Here is a 17,642-nt window from a genome sequence, read left to right on the forward strand (position 1 = left end):
ATAAAGTTGGATACAGGTAAAATTTCACTGGGCTCCTCTAAAAACCAACACCACGTAACTTATTTTTTTAAAAGTTTTTTTACCAATTATTTTAAGAATTAGTATAAAATAACATTAGGGTCTCTGTTGAAAGAGCACAATAATTACTGCTTAATTAAAACCAATTAATAGAGTCACGATTGTCATGCCTCTTTAAAAAGAACTGTTAAAATCTTAGAAAAATGTTTATAATAATCCTAGCAGATATCGTTTATGAGTAACTTGCGTTAACTCTGTCACAAAAAATGTCTTAGCTGACAAATCGTTCACAACAATTATTTATAACAGACTCACTTACAATGAACGGATGACGAAATCAAATTTGGATTAGAAACACATTTTTGGCAAAAACAAGATGAAACTTCGTATCGAGTCGTCAGCTTAAACTACTTTAAACAGAATTGGTTAAAGTAAAATTCAACTTATTTTTATAGTAATATAAAATGCCGATTTAAATAAAATACTTGCACTCAAATTTTTGTATTAAATCCGATTCATTTATTTGATTATATTGAATAAAAGAGAAATGTATTATATTGCCAACTATTTTTTGATTAAAATCTAAATGGAATCTTAAGTATCATATTTTAAAAAGTTTTTGAAGTTGCCTAACTTTGTTAAATAAAAAAAATATTTTGTTTTAAAATGCCAATTGTTAGTACAACTATTTTAAAAGTTTCAAAGCAAAATTCCTATCAAAATTCCACGATCGTTTTTTCGACAAGACTTTTTAACTTTGGGTAATCCATTCTCACAAATTTATTGAGGAATCGGTCTGAACACTTATTATTAAGTATTTCATTAAATATTTTTTTGATCAAAGAAACAAGATTGTGGAAAAGATTTATATTTCCCTCTTGAATAAAAAAAAAAAATAAAATAAAATTTCTCAGCATTAACTAATCGTACACCTTAAATTAATTGAGTGCAAAAACTTTTGCTGGCGCTATAAAGTTTGAAAATAAAACCGAACGAGCCGCCGAGATGAACCACCAACGTTAGCCAGCACTGCTGGGATCCACTTGGTGGTTGTTTTTCTCAGCAAAACTCAGTGGTCTCGACTCGTTTCGACTCAATTTGAAAAGCGGAAAGCGGACGCCTCTCCGGTTGGTTTCAGTACCAGTTTGCTCTTCGTGCACAGCACATCGAATATTTGTGAAGACGGTACGTTAGATCGCGCTCCCTGAATTCTAAGCAGATTGTTTGCCAGCAGAATTGCAAGAGGCGACGAGCGGATAGAAAAGAAAAGCGCGCAATTCGACAGTGTGTTTATAAATAAATGGGAAATTAATTTATTAGCAACCACTATTCGCGCAATTTCCGCCCACGCCCACCCCGCTCTTTATTTACCCCCTCCACCCACTGCTCTGCGTTCTCTATTACTCATTCAAAAAAAACTCAACGTCAAATTTTCAACAGGTATTCAACGACGACGACGACAACAACAAATTGTCTTTTTTCGCGAACGAATAGAAAAAAGTGGCAAGAATTTGTTTACTAGTGTGAAAGCGTGTGAGTGCAACAACAGGGAAAAGTGAAAACAACACAAATACAGCAGCAACTCAGCACATCTAACGGTTAAAAGGCGCCGCAAAGTATTCCCCATCTACGTATCCTTCCTGTGGATTAAAAAGGATTCTAGAGTCAACTTAAGTGGGTAAGTAACTTTAAGGGATTGCGCCATTTGCTTAGTTTTTTTTTTTTTGTAATTTTTTTGGGCTGTGGTCGGGAGTTTTTGGTGGCTTTATGTTTTCGACACAAACACAAGCGCAGAAAGAGTTGGGCAGAATGACTTCATAGCACAAACACACGCAAAGTTAATTGAGAATAGCTTTGCGAGAGCGAGAGAGCCGCGGAGAGGCCAAGAGAGGGCCAAAGTCACTCACGCCGCAAGTGTATCTGTGTATTATTGTATCTGTGAGCTGTCAAGCTTTCAGAGTGTATCTTTTGGCACGATATTCTTTCGACTTCTTGTTTTGTCAACTCGGCCACATTGTTTGATGTCGCCAGCTCTCTTTGCCTTTGCTGCTGCCTTACTCCAATTTTCCTTCTTCTGTGTTTTCCTCCACTGCTTCGCATTTCGGGGAGGGTGTGAAACTCTTATTGGGCCGCGGTAGCCAAGGAAACGTTCCACAACACCGATCGGATACAAATATATCTTAAAGGTATTTGTAAACGATTCAAATGTATGTGAAAGGGAAAAACAACTTAAGTTTAAGTACAAATATGCTTGTAAAAGCTACGCTGATACTGTAGTCAATAGTTACAAATGTATCTCAAAGCTAAGCTCGTATAGAGGTAGATACCTTTTGATCGCACTATTCAGATTTATTTGATTGGTAAAGAATCTAGTTAATTACTAGGGCCAACAGTAACAAACACGAATGTATCTCAAAGTTACGGATATACAGTGTTATGGTAAATCTAGTAAAATAATCTTACTCTATGCAACAAATGGTTCCCATAGCTTTGCTTATAAAAAGCGAACACGCTAACTAAATGTCTCCAAGTATTCCCAAAGCAAAGGGCAATTACTTTAACCCAAAGGTAGAAATGTATTCCAAAGTCCCATCCTTTCCTATAGGGGCGAAAAGCGAAACCAAAAGAAACGATTTTCACATCTACGCACTTTCAGGGACCGAATCTTTTTGTATTCTTTTTTGGCCTATATTTAATTTTGGAATTTGGTCGCATTCATATAGAATATAGAATTTCATGGGATGGCTAAATCCACTAAACGTCACTGCTCCGTAAATAGAATCGATCGGCGGGCGAGCAGGTTTCCGCACTTCTTATCAAACTTTGAGCGCTTTTTGCATTGGCATTTTTTGTGTTTGATATCGGCTCGGGTAAACAAGGACGGCTCTGTATCCCAACCACTAGGCAACATCGTTAGTACGCCGTTCTGCGATAAGATAGGGCACCACAACAAAGGCCAGTTATGAATGGCAGGTGACTGCCAATCCTCCCTTCGCCCCTCTGAGTCATGACACGATTTTCACCAACCCCGGAAAACTTGGGGCGTTGACTTGGCAACGAAAAACCGTTCTTCGAAATCCGCTGTTTACGTGGAGTTTTGTTTTCCGGGAGGTGTGGGCTTTGACCCAAATAGTAACAAACATTAACATAAAGACTTCTTCTTCGCCAGGCCATGCAAAGTGGGAAAAAAGAGGTAGAGCTTGCATTAGAAACCGGTTGCTGGCCAAGAAGTTGGCTGCGCAGCAGACAAACAGATAAAGCAGCCGAGCAAAGCAAACGAGGAGTGCCAGCCACTGAATGCTAATAACTGTACAACCAGCGAGTGGAAAACTAAAATAAAATCGGAGAGTGAGAGCGCTAACGACTTGGCAGCACGCGAACATGGCCAAAAGAGTCGGAATCAGAGCCAAAGCGAAAACCTGAATTCGAGCGGAGTGTGGCCTGGCCAACTAGGTGTGTCTTCGAGCGTTAGAAGCTCAGAGAGAGTCGCTCCACTCTTCTCCGCTTCTCTCTGGGAAAACTCAGGCTAAGTCTGGCTTCGATCATGGCAGAGTTAAGCTATTTTCCAGCGTGGCCAGATCGTTGGGAATATCTACCGCTGATAGTATCTTTAAATTTATAAGTCCTCATAAAAGGCGCTGACTATTCTTAGTGCATCCTCTATGCAGAAGATTTCCACCCTCCTCCATCAAGGGGAAAACCATCTAATCTGGCAACAAACTCAATCATACGGAAGGCAGCTTTTCCAGCCCGCTTTAATCGCTCAGCTCTCCTCCTTGCCCCCATCCTTGAGTTTTCCGTTTTCCATTTTCCGTTTACCGATTTCTATTTTTATTTTTTGTCGCATCGATTTTTACTTCTGCGGATGGGGCGTCTATAGGTCTATGATTAATGTGCAAAGCGCTGGAGTGGACAAAATTCTCCGCGACGGCGGCTTGTTTGTTTACTTTCTCCCCCTTCACGCCACTTTCCCCCTCGCAGAAATCAAATCGCTCTGTGCATGTGGGTGCGGCATCACGGCACGGCAAAAAATATTGTAATGTTTGATTACTATTTTAAAACAACATAGGAAAATGATAGTTTTTTAATCAAAATTGCATACAATAAATGTTGTTTGATGTAATGTGTTTAATTAGTAATGGAACATTTATTTTATTACAACAGAATATGGTATGATTTTAGTTTACAAATAACACGATTCAGACTTGATTGACGATTCAGTGCTTTGAATATAATATGAATAATTGATTGATAAAAAAAAGTATCACTTATTGACAAACATGAGAATAAAAGTATGTAACTAGAGAATTGCAACTAATATGAGCCATTTGTTCTTATCATTAAATTATTAATATATATTTCTTAAGAGTATGGAATATAGTGTTCGTTTCTCCCAGTTAAATTTTTGTAGTGTAGAAATAGCAGCACCGCTGGATGCATTCAGAGTTCGTTGGCATGGCAGAAAGTCAAATGCTTTAAATAGCCATTGACAAGCGGTACGCTGGCGGTGCAGGGTGGTGCAGGGAGGTGCAGGGTGGTGAAGAGTGGTGCTGCAGGGCGGTGTGGGTGTGATTCACTGCGGTTATGTCGCCCTGCCAGACGAGCGCCGATCGGAGCGGTAATTAGTCAAGCGACACACTCTTCCATAGAGCCGTCACTTGAGCTGTCCAAAAGTGGCAGCTGGTGACCAGAAACCCGTTCTCCTCGAGTGCCTGATCCACTTCTAGCTCTTGACTTTTTGTGGTCATCGCCGTCTCAGGGTTCCAACTGCGAAACGGGAACGGGTCTGGCTTATCGAAAGGCGACTTCCGAGTCGCCATCCTCCACTGCCAGGCGATTCCACTCCGCCGATAAGTCTATGCATTCGCAATGCCGAAACGCACCCTCTAATCGGTCTGTATTGATTGACCCACTTTCCCACTTAAGCACCCAGTCCAGAGTGCGCGAATGTTTACGTATTTCTCACTCCATATTTCCTCGAAAAATATACAATATAAGATGGAAGACCTGTCGAGCTTTATTATAAGCATAAAACAGTCATGAGAATGAAAGGAAATTACTGGTCATGTCTTGAGGAAAGTATTTTTCCATGGTAATATTATAATGATATATTTTCAGTCCCATTTCCTTATATATCGCAAATATAACCCTAACTTATGTGCAGTTATGGCAGCTAAATCTAATTAAAATGTAACAGTTTCCCTTGCGGAAATGCGGACATGTTTATAAACGGATGTGAAGTCAGTTTCAGGCAATAGCCCGTCAAAATCGCTCTTTTATATATAACGCATTTTAAATGCGATTTATTGGCAACGCTTCGTTGAATTCAGAAAATGGCAAGTTTGAAAATTTTTGTGCACTTCACAGCCGGGGGAAATTTTCACGCTGACGGGCATTAAAGCGAAAGTTCACTCACAATGGGTATAGGGAGTCCATTATAAATTAGGGAAAAATGCAAAGTGGCGGCACACGGCATCCCGGGGGAAGTGACGCCACCGCCAGGTGACCCAAGTTGATGTCAGAACAATAACTGGATGACACACGGCCAAGCCATTCCTCAGATACACAAACAGTGGCCCTGCCCCTGCAACTGCCCCGTCTCCAATTGAATGTGATTTAAGTTGTATTAAATGAAACTTAATTAAAGGGGAGCAGGCTGCACCCAGAGCACTCGTTCTCATTCCGTTTCCCAATTGAAACGACGCGATTGCCATCTTTTGTGCCCCTGCTTTGTGTCCGCCGACAGAACTTCGTTACTTTCACAATAATACTACATCTTGGACCGTCTGTTTCTCTTTCTGGTTCGGACATATTTATTCTCGCCTGGTCAGCAATATTGTAACGTAAAGATTAGACGCGCGCCACTTGATGAATTTCACCTCGACCTCCTTCAATTGAGGCGAATGCGCTCTAATGTTTTCGGGTGTCGGCATCGCTTGCAAATATTTCTATAAACTCTAGAAATAGCTCTCGATATTATGCCTTAGCTGGCGCTGATCTGATGATGTCATCGAAACTAAATCATATACTGGGGGTACTACGCGCTATCGACAATTCGAGCGATTTGTTTTGTTTTGGCTTGGCTGCAAAACCAATTTGTAATGTTCTACGGCGAGATAATGCCGCTGATTCACCGCCGATCTTAGTCAAGTGTGCCCTGAGGCCGGACCTGCAATTCGCCGGGCGAAAATAGTTGCAACCGCCTCAATCGATGATGTCAACATTGCGTATGCGCAACCTTCAACTATGGGAACGAGCAGGCTGCCAAAGTAATGCTATATGGAGTCCATATACACATGGTCTGCGCGCTACAAAGACGCGAGAATAAATAAAATAATATAAATTAGATGTTTGTCTGCTTTTCGGACTCGGGGTCTGGTTCTCAACATACATATTGCGTGTGTGTTTTTGTTTAATTTTGAACGCTCGATGACGCCACCAGAGTTAATTCGCGTTGGGGTCGTGTCCGAAACTGAAACAGTATAACACATAACGCCATAGAAGACCTATCAAGAAGACAAACTGGCAAACTGGTTCAGCTAGTTTTCACTCGGGGATCGATGTCTCCCAATCAATTAAACACTGCGAGTAAATTGAACTCGCTGCGCAATCGGTCAGTGCATCTTGGTCCAATTGACTCTCGATCCTAGCACGTTAACCATTACCATTACCATTACCATTCCCGTATCCAATCATCGCTGATTGAAGGCTCTTTTCTGGGTGGGGCAGTGCGGCCACATCCGTCGATACGGTCTCTTTGCGAAAAAATACAACTTTATGGAATTGTTTGCTCAATCTCCAGTCCCGCTAAATTCCGACCGCAGCGGAATCAAATGGAAACGGAAGGGGATAAAAGCGAGAACATGACGCTGCCTCGACTTGCCGGCTTATAGAACACACACATATAGCCCATATATATGTATGTATATATATGAAGAGCGACTTATGTCACTGCTGCTGAACTTGAATTCAGATCTCGAACGTGAGCTGGCAGTGATCACTTGACTTTTCGGCTTACTCAAAGGACGTCCGAACTTCTGTTCGGATTCCCATGTACTTTATATTTAATGACTTAATTACTGGGGCATAATTTGTATTCACTTTGCTTAATAATAGATCTGCGAAATCTGATTGTTGTGCGGTTAATGGCCAGCGCATTGTAGTGGTTTCCGACTTGAAAGTTTTTTACTATCCGCTTTCGCTAGTAAAATGTAAATCCAATTTGCAGTTCAGCCTTTAATGGACAATTTCTTTGCAGCTCGCTGTAAATCATAGTTGGAGAAATTCTCGAGCTCTTTGGAAGTGAGTACGCAATTGCAGAGTGACATCATGGCAGGAAAATGAGGAGGAAGTGTCCTAGTGTCTCTGTGTGTGGGGGTTTATTTGCGCAGTGGCGCCAGGCAAATTGAGCAGCCCTACGGCACTTTATGGCGTGTTTTATGCCCCGACTGCAGACATCTAATGAGCAAAAGGCGCCCACACACACACACACACACACATGACCCCGCGGAGTGGGCACTTCCGGCCATTGAGCTGCGAGCTGGGAGCTTGGAGCTGTGATCCAATGCAATTTACTAAAGTCTGCCCCTTTACTTGCAGCCTTCTCCAAGCTGCTGCTGGCGTAGCCGAAACCAGAAGCCAAGATGCCGGCGGAAATTAAACCATCCGCGCCCGCTGAGCCGGAAACGCCGACCAAGAGCAAACCCAAGTCCAGCTCCTCGTTCTCGAAGGCTGCGTTGGCCCGAGTCACCCTGCTGGATGGCTCCCTGCTGGATGTGTCCATTGATGTGAGTAATGTGTCATGCAAATAAGTCATGAACTGTGCTTTCGTACCTAATATGTTAATATCTCAGCGGATTAAATTCATATCATAACTCTTAGTTATTAATAATTTAAACTTTCTGTGTCATAGAATGAGAAATATCCATAACTGAGTCACCCTTTCGTAAAATAAATTTCTAAAGCACAACATTATTAAATGTCATACAATTTATTTGAAACATTAAGTAATGTTTTAATAACGTTTTTCAGAACTAACCTTACGTAATAAATAAAAAATTTAATATCTAAGCTTAACCTATTTACACATTTTGATTTTGACAATCGATATAAATAACGGAACGGCTTAATTCTCCACTTAGTTGTTTGTTTAATCAAAAAATCAGATTATTTACCAGCTGAGTCTTAATTATGTTATTCAATTTTCACAGCGCAAGGCCAACGGTCGTGACTTGATCAACTCCATTTGCGCCGGCCTGAACCTCATCGAAAAGGACTACTTCGGCCTGACCTATGAAACGCCCACAGATCCGCGCACCTGGTTGGATCTGGAGAAGCCGGTGTCCAAGTTCTTCCGCACGGATACCTGGCCCCTGAACTTCGCCGTCAAGTTTTATCCACCGGAGCCGTCGCAGCTGAAGGAGGACATCACGCGCTACCACCTGTGCCTGCAGGTGCGCAATGACATCCTGGAGGGCCGCCTGCCCTGCACCTTTGTCACCCATGCGCTGCTCGGCTCTTACCTGGTGCAGTCGGAGATGGGCGACTACGATGCCGATGACATGCCCACGCGAGCCTACTTGAAGGACTTCAAGATCGCTCCAAGCCAGACGACTGAGCTGGAGGAGAAGGTCATGGATCTGCACAAGACCCACAAGTGAGTGAAACATTCAACGCCCTATTGGATCCAAGGAACTAACTTGTGTCCTTTTTCATTGCAGGGGCCAATCGCCCGCCGAGGCTGAGTTACATTACCTGGAGAACGCCAAGAAGTTGGCCATGTATGGCGTGGATTTGCATCCGGCCAAGGACTCCGAGGGTGTGGACATCATGTTGGGTGTCTGTGCCTCCGGCTTGCTTGTCTACCGCGATAAGTATGGCTCCTTAAAGGCCTTAAATTTTCGAAAAATAACTATCTAAACCAATGACCCAAACTAGATTGCGCATCAACCGATTTGCCTGGCCCAAGATCCTGAAGATCTCGTACAAGCGTCACCATTTCTACATCAAGATCCGACCTGGCGATTTCGAGCAGTACGAATCGACCATTGGCTTCAAGCTGGCCAACCACCGTGCCGCCAAGAAGCTGTGGAAGTCCTGCGTCGAGCACCACACCTTCTTCCGGCTGATGACCCCGGAGCCGGTGAACAAGTCCCGGGTGTTCCCGCACTTCGGCTCCAAGTATCGCTACAAGGGTCGCACTCAGGCCGAAAGCACGTCCACGCCCGTGGATCGTACACCCCCCAAATTCGATAGAACTCTGTCTGGAGCTCGTCTCACTTCTCGCAGTATGGATGGTAATAGCAGGGGGACTCACAGTTTTCATATAAATTACTAATGTTTGGTAGATCAAGGCCAAGCTTACATTTGAACTTAAATTATTTGCAATTATTATTTAAGCTTACGAAACATTTTTCAAATTTTTTTCATTGCATAGCTTAGTTCTCAATATTATTCGTAGTTTTTTTAAATCTTTTGAATATGTGTTTTTTAAAAGTTTTTCTTCTCATTCGATTTAGTTACGTATTAATTTTTTAGAAGTACTTAAATTGTTTTTTCCATGAGATGAAAGGACTTCATTTGCACTTGTTGAAAATTGCATCTACCTATTCTAAATTACGGAAGCTTTCAACTCTAAATCTACTTGTCTATGTTTATATGTAGAAAATGCATACTAATTTCCTGACTTTCCTGATTTTCAGCTCTGGCCTTGGCCGAAAAGGAGAAGGTGGCCCGCAAGAGCAGCACTTTGGACCATCGGGGAGAACGAAACGGCGATGGCGATGCCCACAGCCGCAGTCCCATCAAGAACAAGAAGGACAAGGTAACTCATCCAGCCATTAACTGACTAGTGCCTGACGATACTTAGCCATTGAGATGAACACGTTTAACGATGATTTTTGGAGTTAACCAGAGTTTTTACTTGTACTTTCTTCTCGGTTTGTTACTAACTCACAACCACTCACAAACCAAACAACCAAACAACCACACACACACACACACACATCCACTCTGTGACTCTGACAATGAAATGATGTGCTCGTAATGTTAACCCTCCGTGTCCCTAAAACACACCTTAACCCCTAACACTAACCAGTTGATGCGACAGTCGAGCACCGGCACGGCTTCGGCCTCCTCGCAAAGTTCCCTCGAGGGTGACTACGAGACCAACCTAGAGATCGAGGCCATCGAGGCTATCGAGGCTGAGCCCCCCGTTCAGGTTAACACTTTACTACGTAAAAAAAAAAAAAAAAAAAAAAAAAAAAACACACAAGTATCCTCCGAATTGACTCTTCTTCAATTTATCCAAACTTCTTTTTATCGGCTTTGAACTCTGCTTTACGAATGTTGTGAGCTTACGTATGACCAGATTTGATTTGAAGTCTCCCCCGTTTATTCGTTTATTTGTTCAGCTCAGGGCCACTACACCTCAGTATTGAATGGATGTTCTGAACCTAATAATTTATATTTTTTGTTTCCATAACCGACTATCCTCTAACCACTCTGGTAGCCCCCGACCGAGCTGTACCTTGATCTGATGGTAATTTCTGTAAAAAGTCAAACAGTGCCGTCTACTGTCTGTTATGTGTGCATTCATTTTACCTATCTTAATGCTGACCTTTTTGAGTGTTTATTTAAGTTTGATTTGATTATTTTGTGGCGTCCAATTTCCGTACCATTCCCGAGCTGTAAATACCATTGAGGGCCACACCAGTACAGTCCACACGAAACATGCATTGGCACTGAATATGCGATTCTACTAAAAAGAAAAAACCATCTATAATACTTACTTACCCATTGTTTTCATTTCGTTGCTTGTATTGTAAATTTGTATTGTACATCTCAGCCATTTTGTTGCATGTTGGCTTCCTTGCCCCCAAAATCTGTATTTTTTTAACTTCCCTGTTGCGGACTTAAACTAACTTAATTTGTGTTTTTCTCAGGATGCGGAGAAGCAGGCCAAGCTGCTTGAAAAGAAGCAAAAGGAGAAGGAGGAAAAGGAGCGCAAGGAGAGGGAGAAACGCGAATTGGAGGAGAAGAAGAAGGCCGAAAAGAATGCCAAGGCAGCACTTGCTGCAGGAACGGCTGTTAACGGTGAGTATCCCTAGACAACTTGTCCAAATGTTTGTATTTTACATAAATATAATATCATTTAGGCGATGACGAGCTGAATGACTCCAACAAGTCGGACAAGTCCTCTGGCAGACGTGTAAGTATCTCACCTACTTTCAACCAACTTAAGCTAGATCATAGGTTAGTGGACATAAGTCTAGGTGAACTAAGCTAAGCGATAGCCCCGCACTGAATGCGCCCGCCCTCGTGTAAATACAGTTAAACCCCCCTACCTTATCCCACCCAAAACCCAAACCAAACCCACACCTCACCCCACTTAAGTTGAACCCGTAAGTTACTATAGTTTGTAGTGAAACCCGAAGATGATCTCTTAAGTTTACCTCATTGGTTGTGTGATACTTATAATTTCCTTTGGTTAATTTTCCCCTCCTGTTTTTTTTCGTTTTATGTTAACCTTTTGATTTGATCCTCGAAAACAAACGGTCCACCGACGATCCACAGGGCGTTGGCATATTCTCCTCGGGTCGCAAGAGCAAGAGCGGTTCGCCATCCAAGGATGGCAAGGACAAGTCCGGAAAGGACAAGGACAAGGACAAGGAAGTGGGTCGACTTGGTCTGGTCGTTACTTCTGGTCTGGGCGACAATCAGCAGGATCAGAATCTGGACGAGGCGGCCAGGAATGCGGCCAAGAACCGAGGATCCACCACTCCTGGTGTTACTAGGCAGTATGAGTATGCCGTGGATGAGGATGGCAATGCCAGTCCCACCAGGAAATCGTATACCCCGGGTGGCTTCCGCTACGATCAGGATCCCAACTCCAGGAAGTCTGGTGCCGATGGTCAGGAGCAGCTGTCTCCAACCTCGCAGCAAAAGAAAATTGGCCTGGCCTTCAACTATGCCCCGGGCAACGAGAATGCTCTGAAGGAAACGGCTGAGAAGCTGAAGGCCGGGCAGCTGTCTCCGCGCACCCAGGATAAGCTGAATCGCGGCCAGCTTTCGCCCAAGTCGCGGGCCAAGCTGCTCCAGGATCCTCTCCTCTCGCCCACCACTCGTGCCAAGCTCCAGGGTAGTGCTGTGGATGCAGCTGCTGTGCCCCTTAGCGATTCGCAGAAGCGATCCTACTCGCCCACCAAGGGACCCCAGGGCTACACCTCGGGCGCTCCGGGAAGCTACAAGCCCATCGCAGATCCCACGGCTGATTTCCTGGAGTCCCAGCGCTACAACAGAGAGCCTGGCTATGTGGGTCCTTCTAAGGCTGCAGGAGCTGCTGGAGCTGCAGGTGCTGCAGGAGTTGGAGCTGGCTCTAAGAAGCCTGGATCTCCCAAGAAATCAGGAGCTCCAGGACCTGGAGCTGCAGCTGGAGCAGCAGCAGGAGCCGCCGCAGCAGCAGCAGCGGCCAAGCCGAAGAAGAGGCGTGTAAAGATCATGGTCATCACCTCCAAGTTCGATCCCTCAACCAAGCGCATTGATGCGGAGAACGGCAGCATTGAGCACTCCACTGGTATTCTAGACCCCGCCACCGGACTCATCGACACCAAGTACGGCGTGATCGATCCCAAGAAGGGAACTCTGGAGGCCCTGAACACCAAGACCGGTAAGAAGGAGGTCTTCCAGGGCGACGTGGACGGCAAGACGGGCAATCTGCATCTGGTGTCCGGAGTGGCGGATCCGAAGACAGGACGCCTGGATGAATCGCTCGGTCAGATCGTATGCATCACCCCGCAGGACAATCCCGTGGTGGAGCTGACAGTGATCACCAGTCGCATTGATCCTGCCACTGGCAAGATTGACACGGTCAACGGGGATGTGGAACGATCGCTGGGCGTCCTGAACTTGGATACCGGCCTGCTGGACACCAAGTACGGAGAGATCAACACACGCACCGGCGAACTGAAGGCCATTGACCCGAAATCTGGCAAGATTGTGGTCACCAAGAATGTGAAGGTGGATCCGGGCACTGGCCAGATCACCATTGTGGGCGTTGTGGACCCCAAGACGAACAAGATCGACCCCGGCCAGGGTCGCCTCATCGAGGTGGGCCAACAGATTGACCCCATTGTGGAGGTGACCTCTCTGGCGGGCAAGTTCGACTCCAAGAGGAACATTATCGACGCCAAGACCGCACAGGTGGAGACCTCTGGAGGTCAGTTTGACCCCAAGGCCGGCAAGATCGATACCAAATACGGGCAGATTGACCTGGTCAAGCACACGATCACTTTCAACGACCCCAAGTCGGGCAAGACGGTTACCAGGGACATTAAGATTGAGCCCGCCACCGGACAGATTGTGCTGAAGAACCAGGTGAACCCGAAGAACAACAAGCCGGACAAGGACTACGCCAGGATCATATCCCTGCGAATTGTGCAACAGCGCGTGGATCCCGCCACCAAGGCGCCCATCACCCAAGTCAGTGCCTCGAAGGACAAGGACATTGTGGTGGATCCCAAGTCCAATCAGATCTGGGTGCCCACCGGAGCCACCGATCCGGCCACCAAGGAGCAGCAGTACATCTCCAGCAGCGTGGACCCGAAAACGGGCTACGTCATCACCATCTACGGCTACCTGGACCCCAAGACCAACGAGATCAAGAAGCAGACCAAGCTCGACCCCAACACGATCAAGATCGAGCCCACGTCCGGCAAGATCTACACGGCCACCGGCGAGGTGGACCAGGCCTCCGGCGAGCCGTTGTACGCGACCACGCAGGTGGACCCCGAGTCCGGCGAGGTCTACACCAAGCTGGCCCGCGTCGACCCCAAGACGGGCAAGATCGTGATCGTGCGCATCCTGCTCATCTCGAAGACGGACGAACGCGGTCGTCCGGAGGAGATCGACCCCTCCACCTGCGAAATCGATCCCGTCTCCGGACGCGTTCTTAAGTTCTTCAATAAGACCGTGTATGTTTACAATATGATTGACCCAGTGACCGGTGAAATTGTACAGGTGGATCCCAATGACCCGCGGTTCGCTGGCGCCCGCACCACGGTGACCCACACGATGACTCTGACCGGCGAGATTGACCCCGTGACCGGGCGGATCAAGAGCGAGTACGGCGACATCGATCCGAACACGGGCGATATCGATCCTGCGACGGCCGTCACGGATCCGGTGACCGGAAAACTGATCCTCAACTACGCCCAGATCGACCCCTCCCACTTTGGCAAGCAGGCGCAAGTGCAGACCACCACGGAAACGGTGCCCATCACCCGGCAGCAGTTCTTCGACGGGGTCAAGCACATAGGCAAGGGCGCGCTCCGGCGGGACTCCGAGGGCAGTTCCGAGGACGACATGACCGGGCAGTATGCCACCGACCAGGTCAAGGACATCGTGCTGAACAGCTCGGCTGCCCAGGCGGCCGGCAAATTGGGCAAGCCGGTGAGCACGCCCACGGTGGTGAAGACCACCACCAAACAGGTGCTGACCAAGAACAACGATGGCGTGACCCACAACGTGGAGGAGGAGGTGCGCAACCTGGGCACGGGCGAGGTCACCTACTCCACGCAGGAACACAAGGTTAGCAAGGGCACTCTGCCCCTCATCGACCGTCCGGTTTTTGGTTCTGTTTCTACAGTGTTTTGATCGAATTCGATACGAGTTTGGAGGGAGTGCGTGCATCTCTATTTTTGCTTTTTATCAGTTTAATGCAGTATCTTTTACCATAAACAGTATCTTTTACCGCTTACCAGTTTTAAATTCAAGTTAATTTTTAGCAATTTATTGTTTATGTAGGTCATATTCAAAATTAAGAGTAGTTTGCCTTAATTTTGTTTTGAGTAATCTTTTGTTGAAACAAACTGTTATTGAATTCGATCAAAACCTGGAAAATTGCAAACCGGAACCTCTATTTATATCTGTTTTTGCGCTTCGCCTTCCAAAAATTGGACTACTTTAACCTCTGCCTTTGCCTAACTAACGCCACTAGTTGATGTTGTTGTTGCTTTAAGTGTTCCGTTTACTCTTCCATTTCTAATGCCGTACGCACTAACCCACCAAACCAACCACTTGCCACTCCGATCCACCTAGGCTGATGCTACACCCACCGACCTGAGTGGCGCCTATGTCACGGCCACCGCTGTCACCACCCGCACCGCCACCACGCACGAGGATCTTGGCAAGAACGCCAAGACCGAGCAGCTGGAGGAGAAGACGGTGGCCACCACCCGCACGCACGACCCCAACAAGCAGCAGCAGCGCGTCGTCACCCAGGAGGTGAAGACGACGGCGACGGTGACCAGTGGGGATCAGGTAAGACGGCATGGCCTGCACCCCCCTGTTTTTGCATGAGTTCATTCTTATTATTTCGATGTGTTATGTGTTTTGTGTTGCGTAGTATCAGAGGAGGGACAGCGTGTCCTCGACCAGCTCCGGCGATTCGGGTACGCCCATCGACGGACCCTACGATGGTGCCAGTGTGGTTCGCACAGACAACCAGGTGGGTCAAGCACGGCACAACATAGCTTTTAAAATGCTGTTAATATGTAGTGGCATCCAAAAAAGTTCCGTTTCAATCGTAATACTCTTACTTTCCCCCAGAAATCTCCGCTGTATACGACCTCCGCCACCACTGGACCCCATGTGGAGAGCACCCGAGTGGTTCTGGGTGAGGACACACCCGGCTACTCCGGACACGGCGAAATCATCTCCACCCAAACCGTGAGCAGCAAAACCCGCACTGTGGAAACCATTACCGTAAGTACATGGAGCTAACTAAGTTGATCCATTTGGACAAGGAAGCGTAAGTAGCCAGAGGTAGGCTAGACTCTCTCTCTAACCGAAAGATATTTCCTGTATACGTATGCGCCACACTGTAAATTCCATGCATAGTCCCTTGTTCGAATGGGTTTTTGGTTCTAAAACGTTCAAGAAGACAGTCATAAACATTTAATGTTACCCAACCCTCACAGTACAAAACCGAACGCGATGGCATTGTGGAGACCCGAGTGGAGCAGAAGATAACCATTCAGTCCGATGGAGATCCGATCGATCATGACAAAGCTTTGGCCGAGGCAATACAAGTGAGTATCTAGATACTATCCTCATTACTAAGAGGTAGATATACTGAACACACACTATTTTCTTTCGATTGCAGGAAGCGACGGCCATGAATCCGGACATGACAGTCGAGAAGATTGAAATTCAGCAGCAGACGCAGTAGATTTAACAACTATTTCTAAACACTTCTAAACAGAGGAACACTTTCTAAGTAAACCAGCACACACTCACACACATGAACACCAGCCCACGCATACGCAGCACTTGCAGTACACCTTTTATACAACCTATATAGATATCTATATCCTATATATATATATATAGCCTCGACCTCGAGCTGATGACCCACATGACATAACACTAAGAGAGAAAGATTAATTCCCAAGTATCCGTTACCGCTACCGTCTACAAGAATATGCATCCACATGTTTATTATTTTTATTACAACTGTTGTTTATAATTACTTTTTATTACGTATATTATATATTGAATGTGCAAGGCAACGTTGAAATGAGAACTCTATATATTGTAAACCACGATTGCATTCAAATCCAAGAATAAAACCTAAATGTACACACAAAACAATTATTAGGTTTTCTCGAAAGCGCTTTTCTCCCTGGGCATTCGCACTCGCTGGCAATTGCAATTGCAATTCGTTTTCAATAAGCCACGGACCGCTGAATATTTGATGGACCGTGCCCCGTCGCTTTGGATGGCGATAGAAATCAGCAATCCACTGGGGTCGAACCACTTCCACTTCCACTCCCCTGGCTTTTTGCACACAACGTCATCGCAATTAAGTGGAATTACCGGCCAAATAGAACACAAATGAACCCATTGCTGCCCGCCGGAGCACATGACCGGCGATAAGGACCCTGTATTAACATGAAATCCAATTCGCAATTGCTGCCCCCAAGGGGTGGCACCACCACCACCACCACCACGTGGAGGTGGAGCCTCGCCACCGAGAGCTCGACAACTCGCGAGCCGAAAAGGGGGCAAAACGATTGTAATGCAATATTTATGGCGTCGAGTTGCTCGGCATCGAGTGGAGGCGGTCGGGCAGGCTGCCTGCTAATAATATTACGTTCTGCGCCAGGAATTTCATTTCGCTATTTACACCCTGCTCCCTGAAGGACAGGGGTATACTAGAGTATCTCATAATTTGATTTCTGTCAAATTTTGAATAAAATAAACTTAAACATGAACAAGGCCCAATTTCTCAATGTCAGCTAAATTTATGTTTTTTAAAGTGCCAAAAAAAGTTAACATGAAGTCAAATTTTTGCACACCTATTTTCACAAGTCTCAGCGTTAATCAGATGTTTATCTTATGAACAATAAATTTGTACAGAGTTTTAAGTAAATCGATTTGCAAAGATATTGCTAAACTTAAAAAAAATATTTTAGCATATCTTTTCTTTTTTATTTTTTTTAGCTGAAAGCCAAATTTTAACCAGAACATTGCTTTCAGGTAAAATTTTAAATGCAGATTAACATAAATGTTTCCAAAATAGGTCAGACAAAATTTTGTTTTATTTTAAATATTAACTTCTTGCC

At 45.3% G+C, this 17,642-nt stretch overlaps 2 protein-coding genes across 10 annotated transcripts in view; one reads left to right on the forward strand and one right to left on the reverse strand.

The window, feature by feature from the left end:
* The window catches only part of LOC128256765 (zinc finger protein 33A), a 181,192-nt gene that overhangs the window by 119,767 nt on the left and 43,783 nt on the right, over window positions 1-17,642 (reverse strand). The gene's annotated exons all lie outside the window — the stretch shown is intronic.
* Window positions 1,086-16,668, forward strand: LOC128256755 (protein 4.1 homolog). 9 transcript variants are annotated; one of them, XM_052987303.1, is made up of 17 exons: window positions 1,086-1,203; window positions 1,459-1,696; window positions 7,277-7,320; window positions 7,618-7,805; window positions 8,229-8,674; window positions 8,739-8,891; window positions 8,956-9,314; window positions 9,720-9,841; window positions 10,115-10,237; window positions 10,962-11,112; window positions 11,175-11,227; window positions 11,593-14,604; window positions 15,115-15,336; window positions 15,422-15,523; window positions 15,625-15,780; window positions 15,996-16,106; window positions 16,181-16,668. In XM_052987303.1, the coding sequence occupies exons 4-17, from the start codon at window positions 7,662-7,664 to the stop codon at window positions 16,244-16,246; spliced, it is 5,220 nt and encodes a 1,739-aa protein (XP_052843263.1). In that variant the 5' UTR covers window positions 1,086-1,203; window positions 1,459-1,696; window positions 7,277-7,320; window positions 7,618-7,661; the 3' UTR covers window positions 16,247-16,668. The 9 variants fall into 9 exon arrangements, with proteins under 9 accessions (XP_052843263.1, XP_052843271.1, XP_052843266.1 ...); XM_052987311.1 differs by having other exon boundaries at window positions 14,035-14,604; XM_052987306.1 differs by lacking the exon at window positions 10,115-10,237 and adding an exon at window positions 10,529-10,558.

This window comes from Drosophila gunungcola, assembly GCF_025200985.1.
Source record: "Drosophila gunungcola strain Sukarami chromosome 2R unlocalized genomic scaffold, Dgunungcola_SK_2 000027F, whole genome shotgun sequence".
NCBI classification, from domain to species: domain Eukaryota; kingdom Metazoa; phylum Arthropoda; class Insecta; order Diptera; family Drosophilidae; genus Drosophila; species Drosophila gunungcola.